Source organism: Hippichthys cyanospilos, chromosome 5 (assembly GCF_059441005.1).
Source record: "Hippichthys cyanospilos isolate Australia breed blue-spotted pipefish chromosome 5, RoL_Hcya_1.0, whole genome shotgun sequence".
Classification (NCBI taxonomy): Eukaryota; Metazoa; Chordata; class Actinopteri; order Syngnathiformes; family Syngnathidae; genus Hippichthys; species Hippichthys cyanospilos.
The window spans coordinates 18,641,041-18,657,803 of NC_142373.1; the positions used below are offsets into that span (position 1 = coordinate 18,641,041).

General features: G+C 44.1%; 3 protein-coding genes across 3 annotated transcripts; 1 reads left to right on the forward strand and 2 right to left on the reverse strand.

Moving 5' to 3' along the window:
* The first annotated feature begins 528 nt into the window (after nt 1–528).
* Nucleotides 529–5,882, forward strand: LOC148423864 (frizzled-7-A-like). Its single transcript, XM_088414328.1, has one exon. It carries the CDS (start codon nt 1,021–1,023, stop codon nt 2,719–2,721), a length of 1,701 nt encoding a protein of 566 aa, XP_088270454.1. The 5' UTR covers nt 529–1,020; the 3' UTR covers nt 2,722–5,882.
* Nucleotides 5,883–8,885: 3,003 nt separating this feature from the next.
* On the reverse strand, nt 8,886–11,892 carry LOC148423865 (olfactory receptor 10A6-like). The gene has a single exon (XM_088414329.1). It carries the CDS (start codon nt 10,911–10,913, stop codon nt 9,966–9,968), a length of 948 nt encoding a protein of 315 aa, XP_088270455.1. The 5' UTR covers nt 10,914–11,892; the 3' UTR covers nt 8,886–9,965.
* A 3,346-nt stretch (nt 11,893–15,238) lies between these two features.
* LOC148423866 (olfactory receptor 10C1-like) lies at nt 15,239–16,216 on the reverse strand. The gene is given in 4 exon segments (XM_088415021.1): nt 15,239–15,709; nt 15,711–15,893; nt 15,895–16,102; nt 16,104–16,216. Coding segments are annotated over 4 exon segments (975 nt in total).
* Nucleotides 16,217–16,763: the final 547 nt, after the last annotated feature.

The window sequence follows — 16,763 nt, forward strand, 5'->3', positions numbered from 1 at the left end:
GGGCTTGAAAACTTCATAAAGCTAGCTGGATGGAAAGAGAGTAAGATATATTGCTAGCTAACGGGAGAGATGAGTGGATGATTGATAGATAGATAGATAGATAGATAGATAGATAGATAGATAGATAGATAGATAGATAGATAGATAGATAGATAGATAGATAGATAGATAGATAGATAGATAGATAGATAGATAGATAGATAGATAGATAGACTAAAACCAATCTTCTAAAACATTTCTCTCTAATGTCTTAGTTGGTTTGAGTTTAAAAGTTTTTTTTTCCTTCTAATGTTTGTCACTTTGTTGAGAAATTGGCAGGAGTCGCAATTGTGATTATTTCAGTAAAATCTCTGGTGTAATTTAATTACTGTAGCATATTTTCCTCCGACTGGGAGTAAACGGCCAATCAGCGACGAGTCCTGTAGGAAAACAAGTGGCGCGATTGGCTGAGACGCCGCGGTCGGTTTCCAGGCGCCCCGCGGTCGGCCGAGAAGGGGGAGGGGGGGGTCTTGTGAATGAAGGAGTGCCTTGAAACCGACCGCGGTGACGAGAACGAGCGAGCTTGCGGACTTCCAACCGCCTGGAGAAGCCGACACTCGGACCAGTCGAGCGACAAAAGATGTCAATTTAGGACGTTTTCCCGTTGCGTTGTTTTTTTTTCCCCTTCCACCGAAGCAACGACCAAGCCTTAAGCACACCTGGCGAGCTTGGATTCCCGTCGTGTTGGTTTTTCGACAGGCGCTGGACGCGTTTGCTCCCCCTCTCAAGCGGAGAAGTGAGAGTGGGCTGCTTGGAGTCACTTACAAAGACCATCAAGAAGTCATGACACGACCGAGGATTTCTTCGGACGAAGCTGTTTGAAATAAGCCTAAATTCGAGAGTGGCCATTGCGCGAACAAGCAGCGACGCGCGGGGACTTTCAATGTAGATTTGCGCCGCTTTTTTTGGACCCTTTTCGAGTCGCCCTACTTGGATCAAAGTTTTCCCCTCGCTTCCCTCCCCCCCTCCTTCTCGTCAACTATGGCGGCGGCCAGGTCCACCACTGGCTCCGCGCTTGTGCGGATCATGTGGCTTATGTGCGGCTTGTTCTTCTCACCGGCCTCTGCTCAACACTACAACAGCGAAAGCGGAATATCCATCCCGGAGCATGGATTTTGCCAGCCCATTTCCATCCCGCTGTGCACCGACATCGCCTACAACCAGACCATCATGCCGAACCTCCTGGGCCACACCAATCAAGAAGACGCGGGGCTGGAGGTGCACCAGTTCTACCCGCTGGTGAAGGTCCAGTGCTCGGCCGATTTGAAATTCTTCCTGTGCTCCATGTACGCTCCGGTGTGCACGGTCCTGGAGCAAGCCATCCCCCCTTGCCGGTCCCTGTGCGAGCGCGCACGTCAAGGCTGCGAAGCCCTCATGAACAAATTCGGGTTCCAGTGGCCCGAGAGACTTCGCTGCGAGGCGTTCCCGGTCCACGGGGCCGGCGAGATCTGCGTGGGTCAGAACACGTCGGAGCCCAGCAGCCCGGGATCCTCGTCTTCTCCGTACGCGCCTGAGCTGGTGACCCTCCCCCCGAGCTTGGGCCGACCCAAGCCCCCGCCGCACAACCAGTACCCGGAATTCTCCTGCCCGCTGCAGCTGGACGTCCCGTCCTACCTGGGCTACAAATTCATGGGGGTGAAAGACTGCGGGGCGCCATGCGAGCCCACCAAGCCCACCGGGATCATGTACTTCCGGGAGGACGAGGTGAAGTTCGGCCGGCTGTGGGTGGGCATCTGGTCCATCCTGTGCTGCGTGAGCACCCTGTTCACGGTGCTCACCTACCTGGTGGACATGAGGCGCTTCCGCTACCCCGAGCGGCCCATCATCTTCCTGTCGGGCTGCTACTTCATGGTGGCCGTGGCCTACGCCGCCGGCTTTTTCCTGGAGGACAAGGTGGTGTGCGTGGACAAATTCAAGGAGGACGGCTACAGGACGGTGGCCCAGGGGACCAAGAAGGAGGGCTGCACCATCCTCTTCATGGTCCTGTACTTTTTCGGGATGGCCAGCTCCATCTGGTGGGTCATCCTGTCCCTCACGTGGTTCCTGTCGGCCGGCATGAAGTGGGGCCACGAGGCCATCGAGGCCAACTCGCAGTACTTCCACCTGGCTGCGTGGGCCGTGCCGGCCATCAAGACCATAACCATCCTGGCCATGGGCCAGGTGGACGGCGACGTTCTGACGGGCGTGTGCTTCGTGGGCATCTTCAACGTGGACGCCCTGCGCGGCTTCGTCCTGGCGCCGCTCTTCGTCTACCTGTTCATCGGCACCTCCTTCCTGCTGGCCGGCTTCGTCTCGCTCTTCCGGATCCGCACCATCATGAAGCACGACGGGACCAAGACGGAGAAGCTGGAGAAGCTGATGGTGCGCATCGGCGTGTTCAGCGTGCTGTACACGGTGCCGGCCACCATCGTCATCGCCTGCTACTTCTACGAGCAGGCCTTCCGCGAGCACTGGGAGCGCACCTGGCACATGCAGACGTGCAAGCGCTTCGCCGTGCCCTGCCCGCCGCACAACTTTGCCCCCATGACGCCCGACTTCACCGTCTTCATGATCAAGTACCTGATGACCATGATCGTGGGGATCACCTCGGGCTTCTGGGTCTGGTCCGGCAAGACCTTGCAGTCGTGGAGGAGGTTCTACAAGCGCCTTAGCAACGGTAACCACGGAGAGACCACGGTGTGAAAGCGCGGGTACAAAATGAGAGGAATGAGGTCAGATAGCTTTCAATTTTATACCATTTTTGGACATATTTTTCTATTGGTGACAAGTCACGCAAACAGAACGTTCTCTATATTCGATACTGAATGGAAGAATTCTTTTTTTTTTTTTTTTTGTACTTTCGGATCTTACGCGCACACGCTCGCTGTCGTTAACGCCGGACTTGAAGTTCTCCCTATTTACTCGCTCACTACATCCTTATTGTTTTTGCTTCCGCGTTGAATGTATGTCATGTGTCCGCCCTCTCGGTGGCCCAACGTGATGGAAAAAGACTTAACTGGCCCAAACCGAGCGCCGAGTGCAGCCGAAAGGTCCGAAGACTGTGAATGCGTTCTCGTAGGCTTACCTGGATTCATCATTTAAAGTTACTCTGCCTGTAGACTGAAATGCTTTAAGTTGTGTGTCGGTTTAAAAACAGAAAAATGAACGCACAGTTCTCAGTGAAAAGTTTTCCTCTAAAATTTTCTTTCAAATCTTTCTTCCGCATTGAATGTTCGCTCCGAAGGTGAATGAAGTTACTGTTTGTGTGTTGAAGCCCATTCCCATGGAGTTTTTTTTTTCTTCTTTTTTTGAAAGGGGGGGGGGGGTACGCGATGTGCCAAAAAAAATTCGACATGTAGTCAAACATGAGGATACAATACCTTCATAAAGTCAACTTTTACATTCCTGTTAATTGTTGACGCCCACAAATCTGCTCTTCTGACATTTTTTTTTATTCCTGCCGGGAATGGGCTTTCATCGTTTGTGTTGGTTTGCACAAGCTTTTTTTTTTGTTTAAGTGTTAAAACAAGTGACTGTTACACTACGAAAGTCTTGTTCGGCTTCGACGTTATCGCCCCGACGAAATTCCCGATTTCTTTTGACCTAAGAGCCACGTTGGTCTGTTACTGCCATCTACATTAGAAAACCTCTGAACCAGTTGTGATGTTTGCGCGTCCCGTTTCATTATGAACTCATCGGTACCATGAAATGGGCGGATTTCCTTTTTAAGACTTTTTTGACCACACACACACACACACACACACACACACACACACACACACACACACACACACACACACACACACACACGGGCCTGTGTGTGGTCCTTACATTGTTGGACCCCCGATCAGAAAGACTGTAATAGGTTTCTTCTGTGGGAGTGGAGGAAATGGTGCTTGAGAATCTTTGAATGTTTATTCTTGCTTAGATAAAGACGATTGTTCACACTTTAAGCCTGTCATTCTTTATTTTTGTAACATTTAGATGTGTTTAAATGCGTGTTGGGGAGGGGGTGTATTTTTATTTTCTTCTTTGAAGTTGTCCCACACCCAGACTGAACCTTCGTCCGCACAGAACAAAGGGTGCATGCTAGTGTGTGCCATACAGAAGCCATGTTTCTGTTCTTTGCGTGCCTGATCCGAAATGGAAAAGAAAAAAAAAAAGGTCAGTCGGGTTCGAGCGCTGACACATACCTGGCTGAGTTTAGCAGCCAGGCAGTTGTCACTAGCGTGCGTGTGTTTCTATTTGCATGACCTCGAAATGTTTACCGGTTCATAATGTTGTACTAATGGACATGAACCAAGTGTCTTATAAAATAACTAGAATCAGGGGTGTCGAACCCGTTTTACCTTGCGAGCCACATGGAGGAAAATCTATCCCCAAGTGAGCTAGACCAAAAAAAAAAAAAAATTCACGGTATATAGATATATATTTTACTTTTAACACAAAAATTTCAAATGTATTCTTTTTTAATACTGTCAAATAGTACAAGCACAACCTCACTATCAATCATAAAACATTACCATCACTATTAATACATTTTAAGTTTTTCATATATTGAAAAAAAATTCAGCTCATTCTTACACGTTACAAAATTATCTCACGGGCCAGATTAATCCCGTTTGCGGGCCAGAACCGGCCCGGGGACTGCAGTTTTGACACCCCTGAACTAGAGCCACCTAAATGTGTTTTACATGCAAGTAATGCTCAAACATGTAGTCTGTTTTTTTTTTTTTGTTTTGTTTTAATAATTATATTATATTGGAGACACGAAAGCCTTGAGTTAGCCATTGAAATGATTCAATCCACTTGATGGAAGCCCTTTTTTGGACCACAATGTAAAACAACAGGCATATGGAGGAACAACAATGCTGTCATTGCATTTTTTTTTTTTTTGGGTCACATTGCACATTTTTCTACCTGTAAATAATACAATGATAGAGTTTAAGATGAAAGGAAAATGATTTTTTTTTTTTCCTTACCATCGCACAAACTATTCTCAACACACTAAACTGTACATTCTTTTTTTTTTTTAGTGGCATCTTAGCGGTTCATGTTCAAGAAATCCCCTTACAAATGTGTAAGGTGGCAGCGTGAGTGATGCAAAATTCGCCCCTTTTGTTTTTATATCGTTTCAGACTCATGCATGGAAGTGTGTGTGTGTGTGCCATTGGGATTTGCTGCATAGTGAGGACCAAATCCCGGGTTTTACTATTTTTGCGGTAACCTCTTGCACTCGGGGCCATTTTAATGGACCCCACAGGTTCAGACCTCTGTTTGAGGGTCAAGACTTGCTTTCGGAGCATGGGTGTCAAACTCAAGGCTCGGGGGCCAGATCTGGTCCACCACAGCATTTTATGTGGTCGGTGAAATGTTAATGAAAGCAATTTGGAAATAAGAATTTATTGTTACTGACCCCTCTGAATAGTTTTTATTTTGTTGTACTGGCGGATTTCAGTCTAGGTAAATGTTCAAAGATTATACTATACTGTACTTAAACATTTCTTTGACAGTCGTAACGGCCCTCCTATAGAAACTAACTACAATGTGGCAAATGATAAAAATGAGTTTGACACCCCTGTCTTAGAGACTGGATTGGATTTTGGTTGAGGTTAGGGTTACGCAATCTGTTGCGATGGTTAAGAGCAAGGAAAAATGCATTGCGTCAATGGGACGTCCCCATTATGATAAAGACAACCCAGTGTGCGTGCGTGCATTGGAACAGTATGCAAAGGATCCATTTAACACGCCCAACTTCCTATTGTATTTAAGCGGATGCTCATCCGTCTCTATTTTTTGGAACTTGTTTTTAAATTCTGTTGTATATGTACAGTCCGAATAAAAGTGATAAGGTTTGTAACGTGTCGCGTGGCCTTTTGTGGATTTGTACGGAAATTTCATGCATTGCTCACACTTGACTCGCTCCATATCGGCTTGCGCTCACCTTGTTTTGTCAACAGGCGGTGCATTTTTTCACGGCAGACATTTTGGACTCTCCTGGCATCTCGGGCATAACAGTCCTGGCTGAGACACATGACGCATTATTCGATATCAGCTGAGACACAGAGGCTACATTGTGAAGCAGCTTAAGCGAAAAAGTCGCTCGACTGTGAACAATGCTTATCTTTAATGCTTCATGTTGCTGATTCTCTTTTAATTTATAAACTGATGACATGTTCCACCATTTTGTCTGCTTTGTAAACTCAAAACTTTCTGACACACGACATGTTAATTTCATATGAACTAATGCAAGCGAGAAGTCATTTTAAGCTTTCACACCGGCATATTGGCTTATCTCTAAGAACTTCCTAATTTCAAATATAAAGTGGATATAGTAAGTGGACACACCCCTTGCAAAATGGCAGGATTGTGTTATAAAATGTCATCGGGTTAAACTGTTTCAAATAGTTTTAGACCGTTACGGTGTATAACGGTCCTAAATTGCATATTTTTTTTATAAGCCTTTGAGAAATAACGTGAAATTATGCAGTTGCACAAGTGTGCACATCCTTTTATACCTGAGTTCAAAGCTAATATTGTAAAACATGAGAAAGGGGAGTCAGCACACACGTCATCATTTCGACTTCCTCGTTAAAACCGAATCAAGATAATCTGTTCTTGTGGCTTTTCCTGATTTATTTTACTCTTTTGCATAAGCCTTAATATTTTCGGCAAGTACTGTGCCATTTTGAACTGTTAATTATTCATTCAACTCATCTTGCACCTGTGAGTGAAGTATAGTGGAACATAACGCTTTGGGGCATTTTTTTTTTCAGTTGTGGGGTGTCAAGGTAAGTGTTAGCCCAAAACATTTAGGTTTCTTCTTACAATATATCATCCCAACGTCCTGCTAATTCATTTGTGTCTACAGCAGCGGACATTTGTTTTTTGTGTACATCTTTCAACTCATTCTAGCTCAACTGCGTCCTAATGTGCTCAGTCGAGGACACGCAGGCCTTTCTAATGACAACTCATGTATTTGGGTGACATGAAATCAACTTTGCTGTCTTGGCGAGACAAAATGGACACAAAAGTGGAAACAAATGAACGGGATGGGCCTCATGTGAGTGTTGGTTACTTAATTAATACACTATGCTGCTTTGTTATTTAAATTGTTTTACTTGTTCAATTGTTTAAAACAATAACTCAATAGTGCAAGTCACAGGTCACGTGAATGCGTTTGAAATACCCTCATTATTATTACCCTCAAAATTATTCTTTGAATGTCTAATAAGGCGAACTACAACTCAAACATACAAGAACAGGCAACATCGCATTTACACGAAAAGAAAAATCGAACAGCTGTTCCTACTCAAGAGTTTTCAAAGTACGGTGTGTAATTATGATCATGTAAGCAAAAGTGCAGTTGTGAAACAAGTCTTACTAGAAACTAGCCCTCGGGGGTGACGATAAACATTGTTAAGTAGTAAAATTATAAATTGCCGTTTTTTTTCACAAGCTTACATTACATGAGACAGGAGTTAACAATTTGTTGTCATAGCCTGTAAAAATGCTTTGCATGATCTCAAAAAAAAAAAAAAAAAAAGACTCTCCTATTACCGGGATTTGATCAGCATGCTACAGGGGGTCCTTGGTTTACAATCTCTAATTTTTTGACGCCACTAATGGCAGTCAAGGAACCAGTCCAGTTTGAGCAGCAACATTAGGATACAATGTCACGTGACTCAAAACAACAGGCTCCGGTTTTGTTGATACCCACTGCTTGTCATTTCCCTCTTTTGAAATTTATGGACTGGAAGTTTTTTTTAGGTAAATATTTACTGTAATTATCTGACGCTTTGAGGTTACAAAGTGCTTGTAATAAACTAATTTGTGCATCGAGGTAAAAATTTCTTATGTTCAGTTGCAGGCGCAATTTTCATTTGATTCTCTTAATTTGATAATAACTTGAGTGTTGTTTTGCTGTAATATTAACTGCAATTGTGAATTTCGTTTGTCGACTGCACGTTTGTTTGTTTTGCTCCAGTTATCGTTAACCTTTTCACTCAATGTGTTCAATTCGCAACATTAAGAAAAACTGTAGAATTATTAAACTGAACCAACACTATAACTGGACTTTAAATAACAAAAAAACGTGTCACTTCTTTTCGAGCACAAGAAAGTGAATATAAAACAGAAATTAGTTTTTGACCTATTGTAACAGTAGTTATGTAGAAGTAGTACTAGTTATGAAAGTAGTTGTGTAAATTGTTTAGTTAGTTATGCAGTCGTACTTATGAAATTGAGTGTACGACACAAGACCAGAAATACAACTCTGAATAGGGGAAACCACCAAGTAAACAAACTGCCGTAATTTTGACAGACAAAACGACGTTTCCAGAATTAAAATGGATTTAGGGGAGAGAGACAATGAGGATGCCTCGCCTCGCCACGTTGCCTTCGGGTTTTTCACCACAGCGCCCCCTATACTCAGCAAGAAGAAATACACTAAACGGCGCGACCAAACTCGGACGTGATGACGTAGCTGTGAAAAAAAAAAACGCAACGAGTGGATTTGCACAAAGTCACGTCGCGCTAATTAGGAACGCAAAAGACAACAATGTATGGTATTCATTGTCGAGATTTGGTCGCAGCAGCCATTTTAAAGAGCAACAAAGGTGAAGAGTATCATGACGGCCTTTTATTATAAGTATTATAAGTGAGGCCTTCATGGGACGGCCACTAATTTAGTCCGCACAGACTCCCAACAGACTAGACCACGCCTTTGATAAAGCACAAATTATTCATAAAAATAAAGAACGTGACGATGTCGCCCTCAAGCGGACAAAAGTTATACCTGCACGTTACATGTTTAGTTACCTGCATCTCACATATTGATGTTGCGTTGTCAGACTTGAATCAACGCACATTTACATTAATAAAAAATATTTTAAAATGTATTAATGTCAAAATAAGAATGCATTTCCACTGTTAATAACATTAAATACATACCAGCTTTTAACCTCACGCAGAAAATATTTCCCCTTTTTCTTCACTGAAATAGTTACTGAGAATTAAAAGAAAAAAAACATCACGTGAGATACACGTTATAAAAACACGTTAGAGGTCACATTTTATTACAGAGGGATCCGATTTATGCTATCAAAAACAAACATTTCTATTTTAATAATGTACGAGATTCACTGTATCAAAAAAAAGACAGCACAAATTCTATAAATGTGTATTCATTGTGTATAATAAACGTATTTTGAAAAAGTTTAAAGAAAATACAGGTAATTGTTTTCCAATTCAGAAAGTGAAAGTAAAGTAGAATAGAATATAATAGAATACATTAGAATAGAATATAAGGCCTTTATGATACAGTATAGCAGGTATACAACTCATTTGTGAGCACTACTCCAATTGGTGCAAATTTAACAAATATGAACAGTGAATAGAATAAATATTATGAAACAAAAAAATCATAGTTTCACATAGTGCAATTCTTATTTTCACTGTCCTCATGTTGTGTTGTTATTCAGAATGTTAATAGGTCTGGAGTAGAAAGCTGTAAAAAAAAAAACAACAACAACAACAATACAAAAAAAAACAAAAAACAGATAAAGTTCAGATACCGGAACCACTGAAAATTGGTTTACTATTGTATTTTAATAAGAAATATTCGCTAGTTGCACTTTTGTATTTTGCTGCAATGCCTTAAACACAGTTTTCTTAATGTGCTTGCATGAGAAATCTGATTTGACTTTTGCTGCAACATCATCCGGTATTTTCAGTCATTGGGAGTCGAAAGGTGACTGCGAGATGGTGAAACCGCCTGCAACCTTTGAGGTAAAGCCTGCACAATCTTCTGAAAAGGTGTTCTTAACACAGGCTTTAGTAGCAACAGTACTACTGTTTCTAGTGGAGCGAAAGCAGGAAATAAAAAAAGACAAGAAAAAGTCAAATTTACATGAGATAGGATAAGATTGACTTTGAAAAGAGCTCTTCTAATGAAAATCTCGGAAGAAAAAGACGTTTTTGCTCCACAGAAATCTTTTGCACGCTTGTCTTATTTTAGGAAGGTTTAAACCATACATAAAGGGCGTGATCATCGGCTGACAAATAAGCAGATACATCGAAAAACAAATCCGGACGCTGTCAGGTAAATTAACGGCGTCAATCCTGACACTAGAAAAGCTAAAGGTGCAGCCCACAAACAAATTTGAGACGGACACAATCTGCGGCGTGCAGGTAGTGATGGCTTTCTGCTTATTCTCTTTGGACGTATCAAAACAAACCAGGATAATCTTTACGTATGACAAAACGATGAGCCCGAAGGGGAAGACGGTGTTCAAGAAGGTAAAAATATCTGCTACGCTCTTAACTCTTGAAACGGAACACACAAGTTTACCTATCAACTGATAATCGCAAAACACGTGGTTGATAACATTCCCGCACAATTTCAAGTCCACCACAAAGGAAACAGATAGCAGGAAAGTGGAGAACGAATACAGCCAGATAACGGGCACGCAGATGGCCACCCGGCCCGCGCTCATGATGCTGTTGTATTGCAAGGGTTTACATATGGCAACGTAGCGATCATACGCCATGGCTGCCAAACTGCAAAACTCCACGGAGGCGGAAGAGTAGATATGAAACATCTGCAGGAAGCACCAGGAAACCGGCACCTCGTGGGCCTCTGAGAACATCTGCGAGAGCATGAGAGGATACAGAGACGTGCTGCCGCTGATCTCGTTCACCAGTAAGTTACAAATAAACATATACATTGGCTCGTGCAACCTCCTGTCCACAAATATGACCGCGATGACAAAAGCGTTGGCCGCACATATAGCACCGTACCACAGCAGCAATATCAAAAAATACAAGTACTTCAACTCTCCCATGTTAGCGTAGGCACTAAGCACAAAGGACACAATTTCACTTGAGTTCTCCATTTCTTAATATAGTTGCAGTAACTGCTATTTCTGAATCAAGCACACAACCCAAGAGACATTCTGCGCAAAAACATCAATGCATTATCATTCTCTAAGAAACACAAATTGTGGTCATTGTGGTCATTGTTTACATCCCACCGCGCGCCAACGCGGACGTAGCGTGTGACGTCATCCATTCCGCTGTGGCTAAACTACAAACACAGCACCCCGAGGCCATTCTGTTAATCACTGGGGACTTCAATCATGTGACTCTGGACAAAACATTACCTGCTTTCTTCCAGTATGTGGACTGTAACACCAGGGGAAATAGGACCATTGACCTGCTGTATGCAAACATTAAGGATGCATACAGTGCTACTCCACTGCCTGCACTGGGGAAAGCAGACCATAACCTCATTCTGCTTCAGCCCCACTACAAACCAAAAGTGAGGAGGCTACCAGCAACCACACGCTCATTCAGGAAGTGGTCTACTGAGGCAGAGCAGGCTCTGAGAGACTGCTTTGAATCTACAGACTGGGATGTACTGCAGGGGTCACATGGGGGAGACATTGAGGAGGTGGCAAACTGCACTACAGACTACATCAACTTCTGCATGGACACTGTTGTTCCTGTAAGAACTGTTCGCTGCTATGCTAACAATAAGCCCTGGATCACTAGCGACATCAAAGGCCTTCTGAACCAGAAGAAGAGGGCCTTTAAAGACGGTGATCAGCAGGAGCTAAAGCGGGTGCAGAGGGAGCTCAGAGTCCAGCTCCGGGAGGCGAAGGAGCAGTACAGGAGGAAATTGGAGCGGAAGCTGCAGAACAACAGCATAAAGGAGGTGTGGGATGGAATGAAGACTATCACCGGCTGCAGCACAAAGCGGGGTGCTGCCATGGAAGGAGATAGGGGGAGAGTCAACCAGCTGAATAACTTTTTCAACAGGTTTGACCACCCCCACTCGTTCCCACCCCGGAGTACTGCAGCTTCCCTCCTAGCTCACCCTCCCCCCCTAGACACCAGCACAGAGGAGGACATCTCCCCCCCACCCAAGATCACTGCAGCCCAGGTGTGTGGAGAGCTGAGGAGGCTGCGACCCAACAAGGCAGCAGGTCCAGATGGAGTATCCCCGCGACTGCTGAAGGCTTGTGCGTTGGAGCTGGGAGACCCTCTACAGCGCATCTTCAACCTGAGCCTGCAACGGGGGAGGGTCCCCCAGCTGTGGAAGACATCCTGCATTATCCCAGTCCCAAAGAAACCACGACCGGAGGAGCTCAACGACTTCAGGCCGGTCGCCCTGACATCACACGTGATGAAGACCATGGAGCGGTTGCTGCTACACCACCTGAGGCCACAGGTCCGCCATGCCACTGACCCCCTGCAGTTTGCCTACCAGGAGAAGGTAGGAGTGGAGGACGCTATAATCTATATGCTACACCGATCCCTCTCTCACCTGGACAGTGGCAGTGGTGCAGTGAGGATTACTTTTTTGGACTTCTCCAGCGCCTTCAACACCATACAGCCTCTGCTGCTCAGTGGTAAACTGACAGAGATGGGAGTAGGCTCACATCTTGTGGCATGGATTACGGACTACCTGACAGGCAGACCCCAGTACGTGAGACTGGGGGGCTGTACGTCCGACACTGTTGTCAGCAGCACAGGAGCGCCACAGGGGACCGTGCTGTCTCCTGTCCTGTTCACCCTGTATACGTCAGACTTCCAGTACAACTCTGAGTCCTGCCACGTGCAGAAGTTTGCAGACGACACTGCTATCGTGGGATGTATCAGGAGTGGGCAGGAGGGGGAGTACAGGAAACTGATCCAGGACTTTGTCTCATGGAGCGACGCTAACCATCTGCACCTGAACACCACCAAGACCAGGGAGATGGTGGTGGACTTCAGGAGGCCTAAACCCCATCCGGAACCAGTAACCATCAAAGGAGAATGTGTAGAGTTTGTCCAGACCTACAAATACCTGGGTGTGCAGCTGGACAATAAACTGGATTGGACTACCAACACAGAAGCTCTGTGCAGGAAAGGACAGAGCCGACTGTACTTCCTCAGAAGGCTGGCGTCCTTCAACATCTGCAAAAAGCTCCTGCAGATGTTCTACCAGACTGTTGTGGCGAGCGCCCTCCTCTATGCAGTAGTGTGCTGGGGAGGCAGCACCAAGAAGAAGGACGCCTCGCGTCTGGATAAACTGGTGAGGAAGGCGGGCTCGGTTGTGGGCACAGAGCTGGACAGTCTGACAACTGTGGCTGAGCGACGAGCGCTAAACAAGCTGCTATCAATCATGGACAATCCAACACATCCACTACACAGCATCATCCACAGACAGAGGAGCTGCTTCAGTGACAGATTGCTGTCACTGTCCTGCTCCACGGACAGGCTGAGGAGATCATTCCTCCCCCATGCCATGAGGCTCTTCAACTCCACCCGGGGCAGTAAAAGCTCACATTAAACTCAAAACCTCATACTCTGCACTGCACTATTCACTTTATACAAGCACCTTAATTATACTTGCACTAGACTCCAACGATTCACACTATTCTGTTTACACTGTTAACAAGCACCTTAAGTATACTTCTGTACTGGACTTATGTGTATCTTGTGTATTTTATTTCTCATATTTTATATCTCGACTTGAGGATACTGCTGGAAATGTGAATTTCCCTACGGGGATGAATAAAGTATCTATCTATCTATCTATCTAAAAAACAGGAATGAAAAGTCCTTGTTATTTTTTTTCCCTTCTCTCTTCAGATGTGTCAACATCTGACGATGCTAAGAATGTAAAAACATCGTCACTGATAATCTCCTAGCGGCTCCTGCATCCCTCCCCTCGATCAGCCCGATATAGGCTGCAACTGAATTTATACGTGAGCTCATGTAAGGAGGGCCTCACTTTAGCCTCGGCAAGCCAATTGCTGAGCAAACACGTGACAGGTTCTGACTTAAAGGATTCTCATGGGTCAAAAATGAAAATTGAGATAATCATGTATTTGAATTCTGCGCTTAATTCCTTCAAAAATTAGACGTACACCATCAATTTTGGACTATAAGACACAACTTCTTCTCATGATTTGAGCCCTGCAGCTTTTAGTTCAGTGCATCTCATTCCGTTTTTGTTTTTTTTTAAATAGCCACCTGGGGGCAACCCAACTAACAACCCAAGGCGCTAACAACACAATATCTGCCGATATTCTCCCATACTATAGGTGGCAGTAAATGGAGTCTTCAGCATACAAACAACACTACTCGATAACAGAGGTAGAGACTCCTAGTAGAGTCAAACGATCAAAGTTCTTCCAAATCCCTCCCCAGTGTCCATGCTCGCCAGTTGTTTATGGCATTTAGGTCACGGTAGGCTTTTTCAAGCAAATCATGAAGGTGTCTGCGAACTTCCATAAGCAATAAAACTGCACGGGAAAGAAATTCCAGAAGGTACGCGTTGCGGAAAATTTGACCCGTGCAGACTTGGGTTAGGGTTAGGCACAGTTATTTACATTATTTTTTGACTGAATGATGTGATTGTTTTGTTGACATTTCTTTTAGCGCAGCTCCATCTAGTGAATGCATAAAGCAAGCCCAGCCGCTACTATAGCTTCTATTCTATGTGCCTTATAATGTGGTGCACCCTATAAAAAGGTCATTCATTGAAGGTGTGCCTTATAATCTGATATGCCTCAAACTGTGGAAAATATGGTACTCAGTTTTTGTCTTGTTGGAGTAGTTAAAGGGTTAATTGTGAATCGTCAAAAGTTAGCCATTCATAATTTAACAAAATGTGATATTTGGTTTGATGTGTTTATAATCATTATTTATTGAACACAAAATATGTTTTATTCCGATGTGATTTGACTTTTCCATAGAATACTCAAATATACCCCCCCCCAAAAAAAATTGATAGCAATATCTGTACGAAATAGTCATATTAGAGAAGTAGTTATGTTAAAAAAAAAAAAAATCATCTCTGACATTAAAACAGTTGCTAAACTTCCAATACTTGGAGTCTATAAAAACAAGTGACTTTTTTTCTTTTCATATTTCATATGCACTTGCACGTTAAATAATTTGAGTAAATATTTGCTTTTTAAATACAATGCTTTCGCAATTAAATATATTTCTAAATACTGTTTTGTCTGTGTAGTATCTGTTTTGATTTGACATCCGTTGCAAGATTGTCTGGTATTTCAATTTGTGGGGATTTTAAAGTTGGTGGAGAATTGCCCTTACCAAGGTAAAACATGCACAAGCCTACAATTCTCTGATGAGGTCATTTCCTCATAGCAGGATTTTGCTGTCATACTCAGTCGAGTGGAGGAATAGCTGTAACAGATATCCGTCATATAAGATTCCATTTCACGTGAGCTTTTTTTTTTAAATGACATTCCTGCAAAAAAAACATATTTTTGTTCAACAGAAATCTTTTGCAGGCTTTTCTTATCTTGGGCAGTTTTAAACCGTACATGAAGGGCGTGATTATCGGCTGACAGATGAGCAAATAGAGTAAAATCAAAATCCGTACGTTGTCAGGTAAATGGCTGTCACCGTTCCTGCTGTCTAAAAAGACCAAAGTGCAGCCGACAAACAGGCTTGAGACGGAAACGATCTGCGGCGTGCAGGTGGTGATGGCTTTCTGCTTATTCTCTTTGGACGTATTAAAACAAACCAGCAGAATCTTTACATAGGACGCCAAAATGAGGTCGAACGGGAGGACGGTGATCAGAAAGGTCAAAAGGTTGGTTATGCCGTTGACTTCCGAAGGAGAACATGCGAGCTGCGCTATCAATTGATGGTCGCAAAACACTTTGCGCAATAACGTTTCCGCACAGTTTCAAATTAAGCGCAAAAACAAGGGTCAGCAGGAAATTGATGCACGAATACAGCCAGACAACGGGCACGACGACGGCCACCCTGCCCGTGCTCCTGATGCTGTTGTAGTGCAAGGGCTTGCAGATGGAGACGTAGCGATCATAAGCCATGGCTGCCAAACTGCAAATACTCCACGGAGGCGGAAGCGAAGATGCAAGCCATCTGCAGAAAGCACCAGGAAACCGGCACCTTGTGTGCCTCTGAGAACATCTGCGAGAGCATGAGAGGATACAGAAACGTGCTGCCGTTTATCTCGATTACCAGTAAGTTACAAAGTAACAAGTACATTGGCTCGTGCGGCGTCCTGTCCGCAAATATGACCGCGACGACAATTAGCGCATATAAAGCAGTACCACAGCAGCAATATTAAAAAATACAAGTACTTCAATTGCCCCGTGGTACCGTAGGCACTCAGCACAAAGAACGTGATCTCGCTCGAGTTCTCCATTTCCTAAGGCGACTGATAAGGTAAATAAAGCAATGCACTTCGCATAAGTAATTATAAAACAACGGAATTGCACGGTCGTTCAGGCTTAAGGTGGTAACCCTAGAAATGCAAAAACAGGAAAAAAGCTTTGCATCATTTGTATCATTGAGTCACATTCTCCACCGCTCGTTGACGTTCTAGGAGTCTTAATTTGGACGATGCTCTGAAAGGGAAAAGATCAACCACATAGTGCAGATATTCAACTTAAGGGGGTGTGTTGCGTGTGTGATGGTATACCTCAAAAAGAGAATGCTGAACTCTCTGTCGCTCCCGTATCGCTCTTTCCTATCAACGCGATCATGTCCGCACCTCAACTTATACATCGTCAGGCACGTGACACATCTCAAAACACGTGGGTACAAAAAAAATAGGACTGATCATTTTTAAGCTCCGGCAGAACTTTCTGACGAGCTTATCATTTGAATCAGGTGTGCTTCAGAGAGAAGCATGGAAAATGGAGCAGCCCTCTATGGCTTAGAACATTGGGGGCATTCTGAACTGAACCTCT